The 14,950-nt window shown below is 35.5% G+C and overlaps 2 protein-coding genes and 1 long non-coding RNA gene across 6 annotated transcripts; 1 reads left to right on the forward strand and 2 right to left on the reverse strand.

The window, feature by feature from the left end:
- Positions 1–7,540: 7,540 nt before the first annotated feature.
- On the reverse strand, positions 7,541–8,647 carry LOC104733023 (uncharacterized). The gene has a single exon (XM_010452632.3). The coding sequence runs from the start codon at positions 8,576–8,578 to the stop codon at positions 8,003–8,005; it is 576 nt and encodes a 191-aa protein (XP_010450934.2). The 5' UTR covers positions 8,579–8,647; the 3' UTR covers positions 7,541–8,002.
- An 825-nt stretch (positions 8,648–9,472) lies between these two features.
- LOC147932999 (uncharacterized) lies at positions 9,473–10,979 on the forward strand. Of its 2 annotated transcripts, none has more exons than XR_015574161.1 (3): positions 9,473–9,865; positions 9,951–10,017; positions 10,704–10,979. It is a non-coding gene; the product is annotated as an uncharacterized LOC147932999 (long non-coding RNA). The 2 variants fall into 2 exon arrangements; XR_015574162.1 differs by having other exon boundaries at positions 9,525–9,755.
- A 2,403-nt stretch (positions 10,980–13,382) lies between these two features.
- LOC147933000 (uncharacterized) lies at positions 13,383–14,586 on the reverse strand. 3 transcript variants are annotated; one of them, XM_087477759.1, is made up of 4 exons: positions 14,262–14,586; positions 13,790–14,117; positions 13,569–13,690; positions 13,383–13,431 (listed from the first exon to the last, which is right to left on the reverse strand). In XM_087477759.1, exons 2-4 carry the CDS (start codon positions 13,929–13,931, stop codon positions 13,417–13,419), a joined length of 279 nt encoding a protein of 92 aa, XP_087333885.1. In that variant the 5' UTR covers positions 13,932–14,117; positions 14,262–14,586; the 3' UTR covers positions 13,383–13,416. The 3 variants fall into 3 exon arrangements, with proteins under 3 accessions (XP_087333885.1, XP_087333884.1, XP_087333883.1); XM_087477758.1 differs by lacking the exon at positions 14,262–14,586 and having other exon boundaries at positions 13,790–14,179; XM_087477757.1 differs by lacking the exon at positions 14,262–14,586 and having other exon boundaries at positions 13,383–13,690; positions 13,790–14,173.
- Between the last annotated feature and the right edge of the window lie 364 nt (positions 14,587–14,950).

The raw sequence follows: 14,950 nt of genomic DNA on the forward strand, positions 1-14,950 counted from the left end.
AATATTATAGATATACTTAACACATGTCACGACTATATAAATTACTAACTTTAAAAAATAAGGTTTATATAATAAGATAGTATTAGTTTTTATTTAATTTTAACAAAGTGTTACTAAGAAAGTTGTGTAACTATGTCATTTTGTTCAGTTAGCAAAAATCTGAAAATTGGAGTTTAATTTCATCAAACATGAGAGAGGGATCGAAAGAGAATCGAAGAGAGAAACACATTATAAATTGTTAAAGACTTATGCCAAATTCTTCTCTTTATGTTCTTCTTAATGTTTGAACGTCGGTTTATATAGAGAATTATAGATGTAGTGTGTGTCAAGTATGTGAATTGCATTAAATCGTTGTATTTCGTGTTGATGTTGTTTTATGAAAGAATTATTCAAATGTACTCTAAAAGATATCTAAAAGTTGTTTAGATTTATAGTATTTTGGGTGTAATTATAATTTAATTTTTGGATAAAATTTTTCGATTTTGATTAGAAAAATAATAAAAAAAATTTACATGAGCAAATTAAAATACACATCATCTTCCATAATCCACGTCACTATACAGCTTTTGTTTTCAGAATCCACAGTTTCTTCTTTATATCAAAAGAAAGGAAAACTGAACAGTTTTTACTATTCACCACCCAAAAAAGAAAAAAAAACTCTCTCTCTTGTCGCCAAACCCTAATTCCGCCGGCGATACTCTGTCTTTCTCTACTCTCTCGACGTACTCGCTTGCTATCCTCTCTCGCTCTCTATCTCCTTGTCGTTGCTGTCTTGTTCGTTTCCATCTAAGCTGCCCTTGTTTTTGTATTCTGGTATGTGACGGCTGAGTTATAGTATTTACGGAAAAAATAAAGGTCTCTTAGATTCATATGACGGTTGAGTTATAATGCTTTGTGGCTGAGTTATTAAAAGAAATACGGCTGATTTATATGACTTGACGGCTGAGTTATAGTATTTACGAGAAAACAAAAGGTCTCGTCGATTCATATGACGGCTGAGTTATCACAAAAAATAATCTGAAAGCAAAAAACGAAAGATAACGTCGATTAATATGACGGCTGAGTTATAATGCTTGACGGCTGAGTTATTACACAAAATAAAATAAATGTATTACAACAATACTACATCCGACAAGTTTTCACATTGTGCCCAACTTGTTTACATCGCGAACATGCATGTTGTTTAAATACATATTTGTGTTTCTTTACCCAATTACCGGAAACAACAATTACCGGAATTGGATCCATGAAAGAAAATGAAGAAGAATGAGGAAATTAATAAGAATGAGTGTAATTAAGAAGTTAAGAACGAGGAGAAAAACAAGGGGATGAACAAGGTGAAGAACACTTTTTAACCAGTTGAAGAACAAGTGATGTGATCATAGGACCAGAATCCGACCGAGACGGCCGAGACGCATCGGACGCGACCGAGACGTCTGACCAACACGCACCGGACGCGACCAAAACGTCTACTTCGAACGCGGCCAAGGCACCAGTAGTTCTCCCAAGAGCCACGACGAGGTCAAGAAGCTCCACCAAGGCGGCCAAACAAAGGATCAATCTCTTCGTTCAGTCATTCGTCCAACTTCACCTGACCAACGAAGACCTTGAAGGATCATTGCGCATGGCCTTCACTCTTACCCAAGAGTGAAGGCAACCAAAGTCACTATAGCGAGGAATTGTACTCTTTTTTCTCACTCCGAGTTTTTTCCATTGGGTTTACCGGAGGAGGTTTTAACGAGGCAAGGAGCTTAGTGCAAAACATCCAAGGCTAAGTCGCTTCCCGCGCCAAAGCCAAAGACAGTACTTTAATTTCCTTATGATGTGCGTTTCATTTTGAACTTTGGAATATTCCCTTGTGAACGTTTGAGTGTTTGTGGCTAAGTTTGTTGGTCAAAGGAGGCGACGTGTTCCTTTTGCAAAGAGAACACGTCAATGGACGATTGTGCGGACCAATATGAGTCCGGGTGTCCTTAAGCCTCTTCCTTAACCTAGCTATTTAAACCTTTCTTAGCTCTTTGTAGTTCTTTAGACTTGAATGAAAATAAAACTTTTCTCAAAGAGAGATTCTTTGATCTTGTCTCATCCTTTTCTTTAGTTCAATTCGGGATTGCTCTAAGAGAGAACCCTAGCGACTCCAAACCGGGTTTGTTGTCGTTAGCTTGGCCGTATTGAGAGGAGAGCCAAACCTCTCGCGTCGTCACTCGTTCCACCTCCGTTTCCATCAACTCATTTCATATCGCAACCACCTTCGCTTTTTACCGCAACCATTCGTTAGCCGATCCGAATCCATCCGATCGTATCGCATCCGTTCGACCTGATCGTGGCCTCATGACCGTTTGTTCTCTCGATCGGCTTGTTTTTGAATCTCGTCATATTTCGTTTCCCTTGTTTGATTCGTCTCTAGTTTCGATTCCATAAGCCTTGTCCGAGGAAAGTTTTGTCGAGTTTGTTCTGTCCGAGAACGCTTCTTCCATCCGTACCGCTAGCGCGACCTTCGATCACATCAACAAGAGTCGAAGAAATGACATTTCGTATTTCCGGAGAAGATGATGACATGGAATGCTGACATGGATGACATGTCCGAAGTCTCAAGTCAGCCACCAAACGAACATGTAAATCAGCCTAATTAATTCAGCCATCAAACAAGATTATAACTCAGCCAACATGAATACTATTACAGTAATTAAAAAGCAAAAAATGGCTGCCAAATTCAGCCGCTTAATCAACTGAAAATTTGTAACTCAGCCATATCGTTTAATAAGTCAGCCATAACTGAATGATATTCTAGTAATTAATCTTTTGCTTCTAAGTCAGCCGTAAAATGGCCGAGTTGTCCGATAAGTCAGCTTATGACAGCTGAGTTATAGTGTTTAACTCAGCCGTAACGACATCTCATAAGTCAGCTGTTGTTCATAACTCAGTCAACCGGAAAAAGTTAATTCAGCCGTGTCGTAGTGATAACTCAGCCAAAATTTTGACAACTCAACCATCGGGTGGAAACTCAGCCGTAAGGATGGCTGAGTTATAGCATAACTCAGCTAGATTTCATTAAGTCAGCCGTAACGCTTGGCTGAGTTATACTCTAAGTCAGCCGTCCGCTCTTATTCAAATGTTTTTCCATAAATCACCCCCAACATACTATAACTCAGCCGTCATTACCTCTAAAACGCGTTACGGCTGAGTTATTTAATACACTTAAGCGATTTTTGACGTGGCGTCTGACGTGGCAATGACATTTTTGTAATTGCATTATTTTCTTAACATAAAACAATGGCACGCTGGATATTTTGAAAATACCCGAAATAACTTAGTAATAAAAAAAATTTGTTGGTTCTAGTAATATTATATAATTTGGAGTACATATGAGTAAATCTCTCTTGTTTTATTACAAAAAACTTTATATATTTCCAAGTTTTACTTGGCCTTTTGATTATGACCACAACTTTTTCAATTAAATACTCTTATTTACTACTCCCTCTGTTTTTATTAGTTGTCGTTTAAGGTTGTTTCACACAAATTAAGAAAACCATTAATTTTAATGTTTTATTTTTTCAATATATATTTTTTAATATTTTTATTGGTCAAAGCATTAAAACAATTGGATAAAATTGGAATATTGACTAAACATTTGCATTGGAAATATAAAATGACAAGTATTATGATACAAAATTTTAACTCTAGAACGACAACTAATAAAAAATGAAAGGGAATACTAAATATGTATGTATTTCTCCTTTTTTCATCCATTAGATCCAACCACCGACTCAATATTTCAAAATCTCTATCCTGCAAATGTAATGTGCGTAGCATATATATACAGGTACACGTTTCTAAACTTCCGATAAATACATACTCAGAATTCACATTTAAAATTTTAACCTTTAATATTTCAAACCATATAACCTTTTAGTTGAAATTTTATATGTTAATATTTCTAGCCAGTTTTAATATTTCTGTTTTGGGGTGTTGCGTAGCTGTTTTGTTTTCTTACACCATATTTACTACTATAATTTTCTTAAAACGTAACGTTGAATATATTATTTATTTGGTATTATAATCCGAAAACATAAATAATGGATACTGTTACGAATCGAGCGCCGATTAACCTCAAACTCTTGATCAATCTCTTTTAAATTCACATAGAATCACTCGATAAGATTGAAAGAAACAAAACGAAGTAAAAAACTAAAGAAGAGACGCAAGATTTGTTTACCCGGTCCAACAAGATTGATGTGATCAAGTCTACGTCCGGGCCTAATCAATCCGGCAAATCCACTAGAGAGGAGAAGTAACCAGCTCAATCCGAGCTTACAACAATGGCGGATTCACTCTTCGTCTCTCTCTCACGATACAGGAAACAAAAAGCAGAATACAAGAATGAAGAAGATGAAGAATGAGAAACAAATCGTTTTTGTTATAACAGCAAAGCCTCCACTGCAGCTAGAGTCTTTGACTTTAGCTTCTTCTTTTCGGTTTATTTAGCAATCCCAAACCGGAGATAACCGTCTGCTTCAATTGTTCATAACCCAATCAAATCGACTGAACCATTGAAATTGAATCAGAACCAATAACCACAACACTTCACCTTGATTCTATTTCTTCCTTTCTATCATGGACCTGAACTTACATGGATTTAACCTTCAGTCGTGACGAAATTTTCGTCTCAGTCAAGCAATTTTAGAAACTCTAAAGCTACTTCAAACTTCTGCAATGGTATGCCTTTAGTAAGCAAGTCTGCAGGATTCTCAGAAGTGTCGATCTTGAGCACTTCCACATTTCCTTCCTCTACCACATCTCTGATAAAATTGAACTTAACTGCCACATGCTTAGTCCTACCGTGAAAGGTATTGTTCATGGAAAAGCTGATAGCAGACTATGAATCACACCACACCTAAACTTTGTCTTGCTTAAAACCCATATCCATCAGCAAACCCAAAATCCACAAGGCTTCTTTTACTGCTTAAGTTAATGCAACAAACTCTGCTTCAGTTGAAGACAGTGTGGCTATACTCTAGAGACACGACCTCTAATTTACTGTATTTTCTCCTACAGTGAAAACATAACCTGACGTAGGCCTTCTTCTATCAAGGTTTCCAACATAATCAGAGTCGCTATAACCCTGAACTCCAAACTCCTTCGACTTAGTATACACTAATGTCAGGTCCTTAGTACCCTTCAGATATTTCAACAACCATTTAACAGCTGTCCAATGAACCTTTCATGGTCTACTCATAAAGCGGCTCAACAAATCTACTGCCTGAACTACATCAAATCTAGTTCCCACCATTGCATACATAATACTACCAATAACACTTGAATAAGGAACCTTATCTGTATCAATGCACTCGTCGTCAATCTGAATTGACGATAGCTTGAAGTGAGTAGCTAAGGGAACATTCACTGCTTCAGCTTCGAACATATTGAACCTGCGGAACACCTTCTCCACATACTTTGCCTGAGACAACTTCAAAATCTCCCTTTCTCTATCTCTGATTATATCAATTCCCAGATTCCTGCTAGCTGGCACCATGTGTCGGAGTTTTGTTTTCTTTACACCATATTTACTACTATAATTTTCTTGAAACGTAACGTTGTATATGTTATTTATTTGGTATTATAATTCGAAAACAAACATAATGGATACCTATTTTTTTTTTGGGATTAATCAAAACCAATATTACGGATATTTTGTCTAGCTAGTTGTAAATCAGTCAACCCTAAAAAAAAAAATGCTTCTTACAACAATAAATTTGCCTTCTAGTTTTCCAAATGGTTCTCCATAGTTATTTATTCATTCGTAGTAATTATGTTGGACTAAACTCAAGAGGAATTCAATGTTCTTTTCAATTATTTGGACGCTGGTTTTCGACTTTGAAAAATTGTACTAGTCCAACTCTTTTGATATTTTCCTGCCAAAGAAAAACAAATGAAATATCCACAAGCCAGACCTGATTCTCCTTACTTTATATCTCGAGACTGCTCACTTGAAAGAACACTTGTTCCTAGCCACCAGATGGTCACTCACACCAAAAACGAGATCTTTAAGCCTTGCCAACTTCTTTTTCTTCACACTGGTTTATCCCTTTCCCATTTTAACATGCGTACTCTATACACAGATGATTTTAAATGACAAGAATTTTAACAAAATGACGGTAGTCTTATCCCATCATCTGTTGCTTTTATAGTGCATGGTTCGTTTAATCTTGATTTTCCAAACTAAATAGTTACTAGCTAATGGGTAGTAGAAACAACTTGATGTAACCTGCGAGATATTTAATTTAGTAGTCAAACTAACATTTGGTGATGAGTGTAATGTTGTAGCAAAATTAGTATTTTCTCAGCTAGACGTCAATAACACACATTGTCACACATTCTTACACGATGGCCTCCAAAATGTTGTATATATGCATTAACCTCTAGGATTCAGTGACTAGACCAAACCAAATAACAAGTGTTATGTCGATCAATATACAAGTCCAATCAAGCATCTCGGACATCGTACACAAGGTTTACAGTTCACGCACAATACATTTGGGTACACTCAAAGTCGATATACATCCCTACTTCTTTATAAAGTCTTAGGGAATTTTTTTTTTTTTTTTTTTTATCTTCTACTCTACATAGATGATATAGTACTATCACAATCTCGATCCAAATATTACCTAAAGAAGATCAGCTCCAGCATTAGATCTAAGATAACATGATATAGACGGATAGACCTCGAAAAAATACACTCTTCATTGGCATGTGTTTTCAGCAGTGTATAACTATGTTACAAACATTTTGCATCATGCAACCCCTTCTCTCATGCTAGTTGAATCAAAGACAAAGTTTCTTACGGATCTTTCGACAATCGTCTTACCTATAACACATTTCTAATAGAAGGTATGTTAAGAGCACTCTAGTAATTCACTTTTGCATGTCCATAGATTTTGCTTTCCTTATATAGTTAAACTGGTCCTTCCTTCACCACGGAGCTTGTGATGTACTTGGATGCATATATTTTAATAAGGTGCATTGAGACGGTGTTCAAATTTAGAAACTTTTTGTTAATGTAAACTAAGTATAGCGACAAAGTTGTTATCTTGGGACTTCCAAGCAACATTACACATAAGTGGACCGATCGAGTTCTTTACCAGTACTGGATTGTATTTGTACGTTTTAATATATTGGATCCATCGTGCTAAGTTATTTAACAATAGATCCTCACATAATTATTTTTTATGATTGTGCAACTGGAAACAAAAAAAAAGGTAATTATCGAAAAAACTACATTTTCATTCATTAATTGATAATTATGTCTTAAATCCTTCTTCAAAACATTGTAAGAGTTACACGGTATTTTTTTTTTTTTTTTTTTTTTTTTTTCACTTTCTCTATAGTCAATTGTTGATACACAATATACAGAAATTGCTTTAATTTTCTCAACAAAATTACCTCGTTTTATATTACATCGAACAATATTAACATGTAGCAAAACACTCACGTATATTTTTTTTGGAGCAACCAATACGACAATACAAGTAAACCAGTCAACTTTATCAGTCAACTTTTGTCAAATCTTATTAGTCAAAGGTTTTAAAATTCTCATACTATTTAATCAATATAAAATGTACCGTTTGACTAGTAGTATCTCTACTACTTTATCACTTGTCGGTATAGTTTATAAGTATTTCACAAAACAAGTACAGTATATTTTTTCTTCCTATGAACTGTGAACATTATATTTCTAAATTACAACCAGTATATACTGTTACATCAACCTCTATATCATTTATTCTCATAAACGAATGTAAACACAAATTAATAACATTAAAAAAACAAAAAAAGTAACCCGAATTAGACTCTTAGTTATATAATATGAGTATGACGATCCGCATTGAGATTCTTACTTCGTCTTGCTCCAAAATCATAAGCTTAAACCAATCATATACCTAACTCTTCACATGTTCCAGAAATTAGTTTTTATAGGATCGTGTTTAAAAGATAAGAGAACGCTTCACTTTCTCCGATCACGGCTACCGGAAAAAACAGGGCCTAAGCAAAATATATCAGCCAATGGGACATTCAACGCCGGACTATTCATGGATCTTGGAGCTCTAAACTCTGTAGAATTCATCTTCTTCAAACTCTTCATCTTCTTCTTCTTTTGCGGTTCACTATTGCTCCGTTGATACTCCGAAGAAGAATTAGTTTTCTTGTTTCTCATTGAGTACCCAACAGATTTGCTTCGGACAAGCCAAAACCCACACCCAAAACTTGGATCATCACCTTCTGAGTCAGAACCTCTTGTGTCGGATTTCACGGCTAGGGTTGGGAGATTGCTTCTCGGAGAAGTAACATCGGTCTTCTTAGAAATCGTGTCGGTGGCCGAGTGAGAGAGGCTTTTCCAGTCTGAGAAGAGCTCGTCTGCGTGAGAAACCCGTTGTTTTGAATTCTGTCGTAGACAAAAATCGAACTCCGGGCTTGAATTGATACATGACTGGTCTGATTCTGATCGGAGAGGGACTCTCTCTTCGGAATGGTGAAGATTGTGAGATGATATTGAGGTTACTCTGCTTTTAAGACTACTCATCTTGAAGATTATTAAAAGAAAAAGGAAATAAATGTTTTTGACGAATGGTCTTAATAAAAAAATTGTGAGGTGTAGAAAAGAAGAGCAACAAGGTTGATAGATATATATATATACGGCTACACGAAGAATGTTTACACAACAAATCACATACCATTATTGACTATATGCAAAAAGTATTCTTTTGTTTTTCTTACCTTTTTTTTTACATTCTTTTGGAACTTTTTTTCTTAGTTTGTTTCGATTATTTTGTCACAAATTTTCCTGCTGTTAGATAAAACGAACACAAATTATCTTAGTTATACGTATAATATATCTCATTTACAATTTTGCTATTACATGAGTTTACATAATAATACATGAGACACTAAAAGCTTTGCAAGCCTATACGTAGATGGATTTGGGTAAGAACATACACTTACTGACTTAGATATGTTTGTAAATTCGATTTCTGCCACGACCAACACTCATGTGTGTGGGGGTGTTTAGTTAATTTAGATTTTTGTCAGATTATTTACTCTAGTGTGCTTACTAAACAATCTTGATAAAAATATATGTTTTTTTAATATTAATCGGTGCTTTGGCTAACGGAACCGGCTAATTCGGGATGAAAAAAAAAGACTTAGTAAAACCAAAAATAAAAAGATGTGTAAAACGAAAACGTAGAAAAAGTAAAATCTGACTTAATCTAATGTTTTTATTTTTGCTTTTTGGGTGCAGGAAAGACTTTGACTTCAGCACTGATATTTGGTAGACTTTGAAGTTGAAGCATTGATTCTTCTTGGTAGACTTTGAAAAGTTGAAGGGAAGGGAGAACTGAGAAGACCCCAACATCTAAGTTTTGTTGAACACAGAAACTATTCACCTAATTAATTTACAAATTATAACGAGTTAATTACGAGATCGGCATTTATTCTCATGGGTATTGTTCAATACGGACTTTCTTTCCGTGCTTACAGATTTAGGCCTTTTTTAGACGATTAAGAAGACAATATTGGCCCTTCTCACATCACACAATTGATCGTCTCTTTCTCTCGATACAACTCTGGTTTTTCACTTTGTAGACTCAGCCATAGAAAAGAGCCAATGATTAAATCTTCTCCCTCCACTACACACAACCATGATCCCCCCAAACGAATTAGCTCTTCAAAAAAGCCAATAAAGAGAAGCTTCTAGAGAAGTAAGTTTCAATTTCTAGGGTTTTCAATTTTCCTGAAATTTAATTTCCCCTTTTTAATTGAGATTTAGAGATGGACAAGGTAGAAGAGACAGAGATTTTTAAACTCTCAGGTTTGTTGTCGGTCAGCAAACTTACACTTCATGTCTCTCTAATTCAAAGGTAAAAAGATCCCAATTTTTTTACATTTTTCAACAGCGCTTCACCATCTTCATCGCTTCTCTGTATCGCTGGAAGCCTTCTGAGAATCGCCAGAATTTGAGAGGTATGTGAGCTCTATTTCTATGTCATCTTTGCCTGGGTTGTGATTTTTTTCCGTATTAGAAAAACGAATCTAATGGGTTTAAGCATTGTTAGTCATGTTCTTTACAATATGTATGTTTCATTTGGTGTTTGGGTTCCTCAGTTGTAGTTCCTTAGGGTTTAGTGCTCCTTAATTAAGAGTGTGCTTAGTTTGTTTCTTAGGTTCCCTTGGTAGTCAGGTCGTTTACAATATGTGTGTTTCATTTGGTGTTTGGATTCCTCAGTTGTAGTTCCTTAGGGTTTAGTGCTCCTTAATTAAGAGTGTGTTTAATTTGTTTCTTGGGTTCCCTCGGTAATAGTTCTTAGGGTATAGTTTTCCTTCATATATGGTTGTATGATTTGTCCTTGGGTTCCATTAGTTACAGTCCTTAGGTTATAGTTTTTACTTAATACATGTGTTGTCCTCTTTTGATTTCCTTTCTCTCTTTGGTTTACTCTTCTTATTTAGTTGACTTTGGATCCCACTAATTTCATAGAAACTATAAACAAGCACATCTTCATTGTCATTAACTTCTACACCTCATGATTTTGAAATATTGGCTTTTGTAATCATGAGTTTTTTATACAAAGATGTTCGATTTAACTTTATTCTGCAAGTATTTGATCTTCATCTCTGTCACTTGGTCATCTATATTTGTTCTTCTTCAGGTGTCAAAACTGCAAGGAGCTTGTTCATAAGGTAAGTTGGCTTTCACATCATGTGTGGCATCAATGTGATGGTTGCAAAGGCAGAGACGTTCTGGAAGAAGTAGCAACTTCAGACTATCTTAACCCATATTTCCCCATGTCAATGCTTCTTCTTCTGCTCTTGTTAAAACATGAAACAATATGTAAACTTCTTCTTCTACTGTGTTGGGGAAACACGAAACAATATGTAAACTTATTCTCGCTCTCAGATTCAATCAAATAAATTTGAGTTTATCATTGAAGCAAAGCTCCATGCCTCCATCAATGGCTTCTCTGAAAAAATTTAAGAGTTAACAGAACAAGACTTTAACTCCTTAACCTTAAACATAACAGAACCAAACCTTTAACTCTTTAACAGAACAAAATAATTCGATTCTATAATCCTAAAAAGCATTAGTACCGAGATTGTTGAATACATGAAGGAATGATCATGGTGCTTTACCTCATGTTCATAACTGACAAAGACTTTTGTTCAGATTGTTCAGCTCTGCAGTTTTTATTTTATTTACCATTGTCCACAGAAACAAACAGAGATCCTCATATATATATCCTCACCAATCCCTAATTAAACAACATCTTCAGAAAGCAGATGACGAGATTTAGTGCAACTGAAGAAATCATTGGAGCAGTGATGGAACGACAAGTTAGTGGAAGCTTTCACAGCTGAAGAAATCCAGTACATCACGACTAAGGGTAGAACCGTCTTTCTGCTTACTCTAAAATGCCTAAAACCGAGAGTACGGAAAGAAATGCTTAATTTCAAAGTTTTTAGGGAATAAATTCCCTATTAGACAATAACCCCAATTATAACAGCTCACTAAAACAAATTAAGTAGAAAGAATGACTATTATAACAAAAAAATTAGAACAAAGTTCTCTCTTATAAGCTTTTTTTTCTGTGCATGTTCGTGCTTTTCAACTTACCTGTTTCTTCAAAACCTACCTTTATTTTTATAGATTTCTTTTTATAACGAATCTCTAGAGTTTATGTTGGTTTATCTTGCAAATTACACAACTCTAATTTTGTATAGACTACATACCAATATAGGCCCAGTTTATAGTTTAGATCAAATATGACCATATGAAACAAACATATACAACAATATGTATATTTTTTATACGTATCATACTAACTATATTTTTGTTTAGCTATGAAATTATCTGATGATATGGTTTACCAAATCCATGAAGTTAGTTTTCTTAGGCATAAAAGTCTAAAGTTGTATTTATGTATGTTACTGTTGCAATGCGTTTGGACGTACGTAATTTAACAAACACTAAGGGCATCTTTATAGGCAAAACTGTTTTTGGTGTTCTTAGATTAAATATATTAGGAAAATAATCTAAGATCAGTAGTTAAGATCTTTTGCTAAAAAGTTAGTTATAGAGAGAACATGTATAAGATCTTAAGATTTAATAATATAATATTCTTATATAACAATTATAAAATCTAATAAATTTGGTATATAATATGAAAATTAAACTTATTACAATTATATAATATTCTTAATCATATTCTTAAACTTATAAACTTATAAATTATAAAAATTATAAAAGAACATTTAAATTTCAAACTTATAAAACTTTTACTAAAATTCATAATACAATACCAAATTTTTATGAAACAACAAAACATTGTAAATAATTTTTTTTTTTTAAAACCAAACAAACATATTACTTAATTAATTAAAATACACAAACATTAAATTTAATTAATACATAGTTTAAGGTCTAAATTTATTCCATATATGCTCAATCAAATCCTCCTTTAAATTGTGATGTGCTTGTCTATCACGGATCATTGTATGGCCTAATTCAAAACTTTGAATTAGGTTTTGAGTGTCGTATATTACCTTGCTGAGCTGATGTACTTTGCCGAATAATTATGTAGTTTCCAACGCCAATCAGCTCACCACGTTTTCTTATCATAAACCGTAATGATGATACCACATATGGTGCAAAAATTCAAAAACTTGATGATGCTCAAGTGATACATACAGTGCTGCTGTTTTTATTTATTTGATGGAAAACAACCTTAATTTCGTCATCTCTCTATTTAAAACGCACAAGGCAGATGACAATTGTGTAGCCCAATCGCATTACTCCGCAGTTAGTTTTTGTGGGTTTGGTCTTGTCTGGATGTCTAGAGAGAGAAGACGCAAGGAAATATACAATTACTACCATTTGTAGAGTGAGAGAGAGAGAGAGAGAGAGAGTAAGAGGACATATGAAGAGAATGTATTATATACACAACTTGGATGTTAAATGGAATTCAGGGAATTGCAAAGCGGCTGATGAAAACTGTGCTACTAGAAGCAGCAAAGAAGCGAGAGATGAGATGCTCTGATCTGAAGTAGATTGACGAAGGGGTCTGCTGCCACCTCCAAGAGCTGAGTCAGAGGACCTTGCATCATGCCAACAGAAACTACCCTTGGCCCCTGAGTCAATTATCCCGAGTCCATCCATATTCATTCTAAAATCTGTAACTACAGTCAATATGCTAGTTTTTTTTTTAACTGTGTTAGTAGGCGTCGTCAACTGGAAAAATAATGATGACAAGCGTAATTATACTTGTTTTTGTCGACGCCCTTTTGATTTGGTTTTACGCAACAGAAACTTCAAAAATCCAAGGTATCGAATATGAGCATGAAGAGTGATTGATGTCTAGGAGTTGTTTACTTTTGAGTGTTCTGTACAAAATGAATATAAACAGAGTACATATACCAGCGTGACAAGGTTGAGCCAATTTTGCAGAAGCCCAATGTACAAAGTTCTACCTTAAGCATAGAGAGACCAAGAACTGAGAGAAGACTATGAATTCACTCACCACTGCAGCTGGGGAATGGAGACCAAGGAACGGGACCACATCAACGTGGAGCCAGGTCTCCACGGCTGATCCCACCACTGCACCAGCCACTAATCCTTCTGCTGTTAACGCAGCTGCTTTTCCTGTACCACCAACATAGATAACAACAACATCAGAGGTGCTCTCTCGCTTATGGTGAGGCCGGCTCAGAAGAAGAAGGAATGGAAGTTATCAATCATTACCTAGCTTGACCTTCTTTTTGGTCATGAAGTATAAAGAAGCTCCAAAGCTACTGGCCAGTATCAGTCCAGGAACATCAGCACCAGCATAAGGCATCCCAGAAGACTCCAAGGAACTACCGTTAACGTAAGTCAAAACCATCATAGCTCCATAGACTCCAGCTTGTATACCCAGATCACTAGTGGATGGCAAATCAACAGAGACAGGGGGATTCTTAATCCACTGAGACACGGTGGTACTTGTTGTTCCTAGAGGGTTACTAGTAGATGTAACATCAGCGTAGCGTATGTTGTTGCTCACAACTTTTCCTGCTCGGCGTTGGTTAAGGCTCTGCATCAGCAACATATCATATGCAGCCTCAAAGACAGTTGGTATAATTATTCGGCGAACAACACACGACACTCAAAACCTAATTCAAAGATTTGAATAACCCAAATCGATGAAACATCGATGAAACCAAGGAGATGAGATTACCTTTGCCTTTGTTCGCCGGAGATGAGATTTGCGAGCCAGCCGAGACAGAGGAGACGAGGAGATCTCTTGCAGAGGAGCTGAGGAGCTTCGTAAGACACCGGAGACAGTGGAGACGAGGAGTTTGGCGATACGACGAAGACAGAGTAGACGAAGAGATCGCCGAGGAGACACTGGGCTTAGATGAGGAGACAGCGGAGATGAGATCGGCACAATATCGACGGGAAGAAAATGAAATCGCCGATTCGCCGTTGGGAGAGAACAAAAAAAAATTTAGGTCGACAATACCGAAGAAAGACGAAACGAGAGATATCTCTCCACCGAACAAAAAAAAACGTCCAATGAAAATAGCACACGTAGCACAAGAACAACATAAAAACAGTTCTCAAATAAGATCAGTTTTTCTGATTTAAGCCCACTGTTTAATATTTTCCAATTTTAAAAAGCCCAAGAACAGGCCAACTGTTTCAGCAATAAAGATGGCCTAAGAGATACTCTGGTTAACGAGACGCATGATACCTTTTAGCAAGGGTTAACACAAAACTGTTTGACAATATTTGTTCGATGATCCAGTAAATAATTAATTTAAATTATTTAAAAATACTTTCGTGTTGTAAACTAGAGAGTTTAGGGAATGAAATATCTTGTCTTATTCTTATTATTAATCACGAGGTTACACATATATATAGTCA

Source organism: Camelina sativa, chromosome 12 (genome assembly GCF_030686135.1).
Source record: "Camelina sativa cultivar CO46 ecotype springtype chromosome 12, ASM3068613v1".
Taxonomy (NCBI): Eukaryota; Viridiplantae; Streptophyta; class Magnoliopsida; order Brassicales; family Brassicaceae; genus Camelina; species Camelina sativa.

Bases quoted from the DNA above. Each gene is read 5' to 3' on its own strand.
- LOC104733023 (XM_010452632.3), bottom strand. From the start codon at position 8,578: ATGAGTAGTCTTAAAAGCAGAGTAACCTCAATATCATCTCACAATCTT.
- LOC147933000 (XM_087477757.1), bottom strand. From the start codon at position 14,132: ATGTTGCTGATGCAGAGCCTTAACCAACGCCGAGCAGGAAAAGTTGTG. The intron at 13,691-13,789 runs GTAATGATTGAT...TTGGTGGTACAG, and splicing joins CAAAAAGAAGGTCAAGCTAG to GAAAAGCAGCTGCGTTAACA.